The 9,438-nt window shown below is 36.0% G+C and overlaps 1 protein-coding gene across 1 annotated transcript in view; it reads left to right on the forward strand.

Moving 5' to 3' along the window:
- The window catches only part of tbc1d32 (TBC1 domain family, member 32), a 70,493-nt gene that overhangs the window by 15,716 nt on the left and 45,339 nt on the right, over nt 1–9,438 (forward strand). Inside the window, exons 14-18 of the mRNA XM_017302113.1 lie at nt 856–945; nt 2,174–2,316; nt 4,053–4,180; nt 5,122–5,323; nt 7,696–7,775. Coding sequence (XP_017157602.1) covers nt 856–945; nt 2,174–2,316; nt 4,053–4,180; nt 5,122–5,323; nt 7,696–7,775 — 643 coding nt within the window. The remainder of the gene's footprint in view (nt 1–855; nt 946–2,173; nt 2,317–4,052; nt 4,181–5,121; nt 5,324–7,695; nt 7,776–9,438) is intronic.

The raw sequence follows: 9,438 nt of genomic DNA on the forward strand, positions 1-9,438 counted from the left end.
CTACTTAAACTATAATAAGTAGATCATAAAATTCTCTTTAGTTTTTCTCTGTGTGCTCCAAACTCATTAATGTAAACTCATCAGAAGCCCGAACCACCATCAGGCAAATAATTCTGGTCCGACCCGAACTATTGTTACCTGTCCAAACAGAGCTTCCTAAAATTTTGCCCCCCCGAGAGTTGGGGGGGCCAAGGGGGGGGGGGCAGGACTACTCCTGGCCCCCCCTAATTTAAAAGTCTAGCTCCGCCACTGCTAGCAACCCAGTTTGAGTTCCACTGGCAGTTTAGTTCACTTGTGTGAAAAATGTCTTATTATAAACTAGAATTTTATTTTATCAATATTAAGAAATTATTGATCTAAAACCAGATGCTATATCTCACTGAAAAGTTGCTTGTAAGTTAGTTTTGTCAGAGTTCAAGTGTACTAAGATGTTTGCACTGGAAACTAGACCAGAAATAGTTGGTAAGATTTTGTGTATCTGCAGTGCAGGAGCAATGTTTAAAGAAGAGTAGGACCATTTCCCTCCTTTGTGAAAGGCTCAACATAAAAAATCCTGAATTCATTTCATTGATGCAAAACATTTTCTCATTTTCTCTCACATAATTACGGAGGAAATGCAACTTATTAAAAATGAAAATATTGCATCTCCAATTCCTGAATTTAGCTAAATTATTTCAGAAGGGAGAAAACACCATATTTGACCAGTGGTTCTGTCTTATTTGGACAATTTCCACATCTAATATCGATTACTCTCGTTCTGCTCAATAAACGTTGGGCAACGAAAACACAAACCTTTTTATTTTACAGTCTAGACACAGAACAAGCCTGACTAACTGACTGCTGTTTGTGTTTCAGACCCGGTTACTCTGACAGACCTGATTGTCGTCCTGATTAACATCATGTATCGACACCCCCGACCTTCGAACGGCGACTCGTCACCGACAGGTGTGTCACATGTGTTCCCACACGTGTTCCCACACGTTGAAGGTTTGTCCATGAGTCGCAGATCCTCCCCAGAGACAGAGCATCACTCCTCAGAACAAAGATTTTATCAGCTAACTTTGTCCTGACTCAATTATTACTGTAATAGTTCTCTGGGGTGTTTATGTAATGTTGTAAACTCAGGAATTTCACATCTGCAATTTTGCTGACTATAATTGATAATGTTCTCCCCGCTGATTATTATTCCCTGCGCCTGCTGCAGATAGTCATGCTGAGCAAGTCTTTTGCTTCATCTGTGGTATCGAAAGATAACGAGTACACTGCAAAACCACAAACTCTCACCAAGTACTTCTGGTCAAGGTTTTAGTGCAAATATCTTAGTGGACTTTAAACAATTTTTCAGAAAGAATTATGAGCTTGTTTTAAGTCGGTAAAAATAGTGTTAGTTCCACTGGTAGATTGTTTCTATTATAACAAGACATTTTTCCATGTTATAAGTGAAAATGTTTTGAGTTTTCAAACTCAAAATTTCTAAATGTCAAACATTTTCCACTTTTGAAACCTGTTTTTCTAGAGAATTTCAGATTAATCTCAAAATTACCATTGTTTTCTTCCAAATGTAAAACTTTTGAAACTCCTCAAAGGTTTTTTTTTTTTATTATTATTTTTTTTTTAAAGAAAATTTCTGATACTAATCTAAACATTTCTGAGTTTTATTTTTTTGGTGGATATTCTTTAAACTCAGAAATTTCCATGATTTTCTTTCTAGAGATTAATCAAAACATCAGTTTTTTTTTTATTTGGCAAAGTCTCAACTTTTCAAACTCAGAAATTTCTAGAAAATTTCTGAAATTAGTCCTGAAATTGACATTTTTCTTGCAAAAGTATCACTTTTGAAACTCTTGAATTCTTTTTCTAGAACATTTCTGAGATAAATCTAAAAATTTCTGAGTCTTTTTTTTGTGTATGGAAAATCTCAACTTTTCAAACTGAGAAATTTCCTTGTTTTTGAAATTATTCTCCAAACATAAGTTTTTTTTTTTCTTTGGTGGAAATGTACCAAAGACCAAATACGCCGTAGTAAAACCACCACATCCTCGCACAAAAACCTTTAATCGGGAAACATATTTTGAATTTATTTGCATAATTGTCAGTTCCATGGTTAACAGAAATGCTGCTGCTGTTTCGCAGCACCATGTGGACGTTATGCAACCTGTTTGTGTTTTTCCAGGCTTGCTGTCGCCCAGCTGTCTGGTGATGGAGGTGCTCTGGATGTTATGTGAACGAACAGAATGTGCTGCTGATTGTCTCCACCAGACTCCTGTTATTGAGACTCTGCTCGCACCTGTTGTTGCTCTCCTCAATGCACAACAGGTCAGTTTCTGCAACACACACTAACACACACTTTATGAGCTGATAGAAATCATAAACTGGGGGCCCAAGTCCAGTCCTGTAACTTTTACTTACATTCCTGCCCCAGAACTCCTCAGTTCCCTCATCCAGATTCAGTCATTCAGCTCTGCAGAAGCCCAGTAACGACCCATTAATTTGATTCAGGTGTGCTGGAGAAGAGATTAATCTGAAACTATAGTAGCTCTCCAGGACTAGACTTGAGCAGCGCCGTCATAAAACAAAATTATAGCTCATAAAGTCAGAGTCACGGTATAATGTTTCTGTGTCGAGACATAAGAAATCATCCCCCCCCCCCCCCTTTTTTTTTTTTTTACAATTTCACAAAAAGAGGTGCATGGGACGTTGGGTATTTGATGAAAACCTAATGGAAAAGCATCAGCGCTGTAGGGGAAATCAGGTGTACCGTATAATTTAACACCGGATTAAACCACATTTTTCATCAATATCTTAAATTCATACAGTTTCTCACATATTGCAGAGAAACTTCAGTTTATAACTTTGGTTCAGTCTCCAGTTAGATCTGCTGGTATTTATTGATCTACAGTCCAAACTGCACCTATAAAGTTAATTATTCTTTTTCATCCCTGTTGTTTTTTATTACATTATGGATTAATTTGAAGTAGGACTGCAACTAACAATTATTTCAGTAATCGATTAATCGGACAAAAAATGCAAACATTCTACAGATTTTTAATTTAACCACATAAGCCTTTTATATACAATATTAGAAATACATTAAAGATGCAAATAATTATTCAGTTCTTTTTTAAAATAAGAAAAAAGATTTTATTGCCCAAAAGAGAATACCGTGGCGCTCTTTTTGTAAATTTTAACCACTTGAAGAGTGTTTGCTGAACCGTTTTTACAGATAAAGATGTTTTTATCTAAAATGTTTACATTGTGTTTTTCTTCCAGAAAATGGCAATTTTTTTAGTCTGTACTAAAAAAGTTTACGATTAATCTAGTGCTAAATTAGTTGATGATTATTTCCATAATTGATTAATCATGATTAATCATTTCAGCTCTAATTTTAACAGGTAAAAGTTTAAAAATATACAGCAGTATATGTGACTACAAAGGAAAAAAATCCCAAATCATGACCTTTCAACTACAACGTTTCACTCTGTTTGAATTTTTATCCGTTAAAATCAAATATTCTTACTATTTTACAGAGATTTTAGGTAGAGGCAAATCGATCCTAAATATCGATATTATCAATTCCAAGTTAGTATCGCAATTTTTTTTTGGGACTTTATTTATTCAGGAAAAAATGCACACAGATTTGCTTTGTTTTTTTTAATATATATATATTTTTCTGTCATTGTTATGGAAGTATTGTGTGTATTCCAGGTTATAACAAAATAATGAAAAAATACACAAAAACACATAAGGCCAAAAGTTTAATGATATATCAAACTTTAATAAAAAGTATCGGTATCTATGATACTGACCCTGTATTTACTTGGTATCTGGCAAAACCAAACTGTAGTATTGCACAGATCTAGTATTACACTAGCAAATGCTTTGTCAAAGTTTCATATGCAAAACTTTAATATAAACTGCTGCATTAATTAAGAAATCAGGAAAAATAATTTGAGTAAAATAATCACAGACAAACTTTGTTTCATCAGCACCACTTGTTTTCTGAAAGCTCCTGGATAAATTGGTTAATTTGTGTTTATATCTGTTTATTTCAGACGAACCTGAAGAGTCCTGCAGCCACTCTGATTCTCATCGCCGACGTTTTGGCCCGAATCGCAAACACCGACAGAGGATTAGCGCTTTTCCTGTACGAGAAGAACCTTGTTGTTGCCCACAGTGAAAAGTAAGACGCTGATTAACCCTCTTTAAATATCAAGATTAAAAAACCTACTTTATGTGTTATTATTTGACCCTATACGGCGCTTTATCAATGCGACAAATTTGTCCCACCAGCGTCGGTGGTTGATGCAGATGGAGACTTTTTTTTTTAAATTAGGACAAAACTATAACCCACAAATTAAAATGTCAGATACAACACAATGTGTTCATCTGTTAATAACCAAGCTTTCTGCTTTGCCTTTGTTTTCATGATAAATAAGACCACGTCTACCACATCGTGTAGATGGAATAAAAGGAGTAAATCTTGAGTTTAATCTGTTTTTTGAGAAATAAAACTTGAAACTTTGAGTTTCTGTTGTCGGAAATTTTTGACTTTCAAACTCAGAAATTTCTGAGTTTCTTGGCAGAAATTCCCTTTGATTTGTTTTCTACTTACAATGCCCTTAACAAACAGTTGTGGTCAATAGATTACATCTTCTTCAGTTTAACCCATAAGGAAATAAGGAAAATTTGCAAAGCCCTGTTGATGTTTTGGGTCTGTAATGATTAGATATTCCTGTCCTACAACAAATCTGAATATTTTATTTGTTTGGACTAAAATATTTCATGCTTATTTTTGAGCAAGGAAAAAAAAAATCAAAACATTTATGTTCCAAGAAGTTTGGACACCCCTGGATTATTCTGTCCAATCACAGCTGTTTGCTGTATTTTAGCAACAGAACATTTTAATGAAGCAACTTAAATGTTGTGTTTTTGTTGCCTGTAAGCGGAAAGTTGTCATAATTAATAGAAATAAAAGCTTAAAAACCCCAACATGTGTGTAATTAATCTGAAATAGATGAAGTAATCAGCTTATTGCAGCTTCTGCCTGCACCAGCCCTGCATGCTGTGCACACAGATACCGGTCTTTTGTCTCTTACTACGTGTTTTCTGTTTCCCGTGCAGAACCTTCGCTGCTCACATCGTCGTCCAGTTCACCTTGAGGCTGCTGAATAAAGCCCTGCCGTCTCTAAGCGAATCGGAAGCGTCTCAGACGTTATGTGGAGCTTTCATCTTTGTTTGTAGACAGATGTACAACACCTGTGAGGGTCTGCAGGTCCTGCAAACATACGGTCTGCACAAAGCCATCGCTGCTGCTTGGAAAAAGGTACAACTGCAACATCCCATCTCAATCTTACAACTAAATTAGTGCTGTTTTCGTAAAAAATATTCATTTAAAGGTGACATATTATGCTTCCTTGAACAGGTTGGGGTTGGTTCATGGGTGATGCAAAACATGTTTGCTACATTCTTTACACAAAATCCTTAGATTCTGAGATTTTGAGTATTTTTAGTTTTTTTTTCAGAATGAGCTCTTTTAGAGCCTCCGTCACTTTAAATCCATATAAGCTGCTGCTGGAAACGCCACAAAACTTAACGTTTACACTCACATGTGAAAATGGCTTCAAATAGAAGTGCAATTATATAAGCGTACATCTTTGAAAAACAGAAGTAGCGCCTCCTGCACAACCAACAAAAATGCAGCAAGTTGTTTCTGGATGTTAAGTCAACAACGAAATACTTTGAATGGTGCATAGAGCAATAAACCCAGCTGACAAATTGCTCTGGAACTCAGTTCTGGTTGCTAGGTGACGGGCGGAACTCCACTGGGGTTGCTAGGTTATAAGCTTTTACTGCTGATTTTAGTTATGTGAATGTAATATGTTAATATGAAATTTTCTCCTTAAAGCACCAAACTGAAAGTTCAAGATAGAGCTGCAGTGGTTTGAATGATACGAGGATCTTGATTTTTCAAATTAAAATTTTAATTCTGTGTATGTAAATACAGCTGGAATCTGGAGAGTCAGATGCTGCATGTGTTGCATTAACTATCCATTATAACCTGAATTATGTGAGTTTTGGAATAAATCCCAATCATAACAACACAGCTGCTTTTAGACATTTTTTTTAAATATTGGATTATATTTAAACTGCAGCTAAACTTAAACTTTAAAACATGCAAAGACTGTAAGCTGAGAACCAAATGAAAGATGGGATAACTTAAGCTAAGCAGAAAAATCAATAGCAACTACATATTATATGCTCCTTTGCAGTTGACTTCTTTTTAACTCAAAACATTTATGTCAAAAATTAACTTGTATTTAATAGTTAAATCTATGGACTTCATTGTTTCCCTTCACTTCCTCCTGATTTTATTGAATTTGTGTTAAATATTAATTAAGCACCAGCCAGAATGTACTCAGATCTGTTCTCAGTGTTTTATTAAAGGAAAGTAAAGTACTAATGAGTTCTTATTCTTTGGTTTAAATAAAATAAAGCACTGGTTGTGTAGACTTTCATTTAGATTGAATACATCATTATTTTTTTAGATTAAAAGTGTGTTCAGCCTGTTTTTAGTGTTTCCCTGTTGCAAAACTGCAATAACTTGTTTCATCAGCTGGTTATTGTTGGTGGAAATAACTCAGGGATTTTAATAAGCTGAACAAACCAGCAGCTCACTGATCGCATCCGACTCCCCGGGTTCATTAATTTATATAAATAGTGGCTCAAACTGAGTTCCCTTCACCCAACAGGCAAAAACGACCCAAATTTGCTTTTTTTGCTTATATATAATCTATAGTCGACTTTTTCAGCCCATTTCCGATCTTTTCACCTAAAAACAATCCAACCTGTCCTACTTCCTCATGCCGTACGTATCTAATTGTTTTCAAAGCGTCTACAGTCAGAACGGTCATGTTGCATTTTATCAAATTTTTACGGCAATGATGAAATTTTGGATTAAGTTTTTATTGGGGATAAAAAACTTAATCCACATTTTTCACTTCCGATACTGATCAGATGCAGAATTTACATCTGATCGGTGTGCTGCGCAAATGCAGCACATTTAAGTATAGAAGTAGCTTTACAGGTTTGGTCAAACATATAAAAACAATATTAATTTGTTCAGTCAGCTCAATTTAAAAGAAATGATAAAGACAAAATCAGTAGGTTGACTTTCTTGTCAAACATGTAAAAAATAAACTGCAGCTATTCTTTCAAATGGTTCAGAAAGTTAGATTAGATTCTACACATAGTGAATAATAGAGCATAGAACTAGACTGAATAGATGGATCGGGAACATTGTCACCAAGATTTTGATTCCACTGATACAGATATTAATATTTTATTGATGCATCTCATCACATCCCACCACTTTCCATTCTGACTGAACATCCAATCAGATTCCTCTGCAGAAGTTCCTTCGTCTTGCTACGACTTTGTGACGATAATATCGACTCTCATTGCTAAATAAATGTTTAAATAGAGAGCTGGATGCTGCACAACATCGAGTCTGGAGAACTGAAGTTCATAAAAAACGTTTATAAAACAATCATCCAAATTACTGCAAAGCTGTGAGGATATCTTCACGATTCTCTGCCGTGTTTAGTTGTTTACAGATGGAAAAATAATTTTTTTATGATATGATGACTTAAGCGATTTTTGTCTGGTCTGAATTTTTCACTTGTTTTTCTTTTAAAGTCAAGTTCTTTATCAGAAAGGATCCCAACTCCAGTTTCTGGATCCTACACCGGACCATCCACCCAGGAAACGGCAAACATGTGAGATCACATGTTTACACACACACACACACACACACACACTCACATGTTTATACACACACACACACACACACACACACACACACACACACACACACACACACACACACACACACACACACACACACACAACTTCAATCAAGCAATAATAAAACAGGTCAGCGGTGCTACAATGCTTCACTCATTGTTTAATAGTCACTTGTGGCGCAGTTGGTAGAGCTGTTGCCTTGCAGCAAGAAGGTTCTGGGTTCGATTCCCGGCCTGGGGTCTTTCTGCATGGAGTCTCCATGTTCTCCCTGTGCATGCGTGGGTTTTCTCCGGGTACTCCGGTTTCCTCCCACAGTCCAAAAACATGACTGTCAGGTTAATTATCCTCTCCAAATTGCCCCTAGGTGTGAGTGTGTGTGTGCATGGTTGTGTGTCTCTGTGTTGCCCTGTGACAGACTGGCGACCTGTCCAGGGTGACCCCGCCTCTCGCCCGAAACGTTGGCTGGAGATGGGCACCAGCACCCCTCCCGACCCCACTGAGGGAAAAAGGGTGCAAGAAAATGGATGGATTGACTAATCACAGCAAATAATTTAATAGTAGTTTGATCATAAACTTTGCTGTGTTTAAAAATTATTCTCGTGTCTAATAAAACATAAAAAATCATGTAGCTTCTGTTGTTAATTATTAACCAATAATTTATAACTGCTGGACTCAAAAACCCAAGAAAACGGCGGCGAATAACAGACCTTTGAATTCATTACTATGGAAAACTGTTGATATGATATGTGGCCCAAAAGTTAATAATAGACAAAAGATCATAAAAACAAGCTTAACGTACCAGTTGATCTCCTATCATAGTTTATTCTGACATATTGAACTCAATAACACAATGTTTTAAAATATTTCTATTAGAGCTACTCTGATATATTTTCAGCAAAAAACGTGATGTTATTTTGGATAATTGTTATATTAATTAATTGGCGATACTTCTGTATTCAGCTCTTTGTTTTACTTTGCTCTGAAACAGCTTAAACCAGTGGTTCTTAACCTTTTTTGAGGTACCGAACCATCAGATTCATGTGCGCATTCACTGAACCCTTCTGTGGTGATAAATAAAATTATTTTTTTTCTAAATTCGGGACATAGGGGTGACCCAACTAGAGTCTAGTTGAGTCACCCCATGATCACCAAATCTTCTTAAAAGGTAGAGTCTCTGAGAACAGTTCTTCAAAATATAATCAGTGTTTTCAGCAAAGTTGAGCTGACTGTCCAGGAACGACCCAAAGTATTTAAAATCTGCCACAGTTTCAACAGGTTGGCCATCGAGAGAAACTGGAACCACTTTAAGGTCTTTAGGTCATTTAATTAGCTCTACATTCTTAAGAGAATGAAAAATTTATAATAAATAAGACTTTGCGGTATTCTGATTTAGTAATGTAATTATATTAGTTGTGTTACCACCCCACGCCACTAGAGGGAGTAGCAAGCCCAAAAAGATGCAACTAAGAGAAGATTTAGAAGTTACAGAAAGCTACAGAATTTGGTAAAAACTGAGTTTTGCTGAAGTAATTAAAGACACAAGTTCAAATCCCTGCTGAGAGTGGAGCTCCTTCAATCAGGGCTCCTCCGCAGCTCTGATTGGCTCAGCAATGTAACGTGATCCTCTGATTGGCT

This window comes from Poecilia reticulata, linkage group LG21 (genome assembly GCF_000633615.1).
Source record: "Poecilia reticulata strain Guanapo linkage group LG21, Guppy_female_1.0+MT, whole genome shotgun sequence".
In the NCBI taxonomy this organism is placed as follows: domain Eukaryota; kingdom Metazoa; phylum Chordata; class Actinopteri; order Cyprinodontiformes; family Poeciliidae; genus Poecilia; species Poecilia reticulata.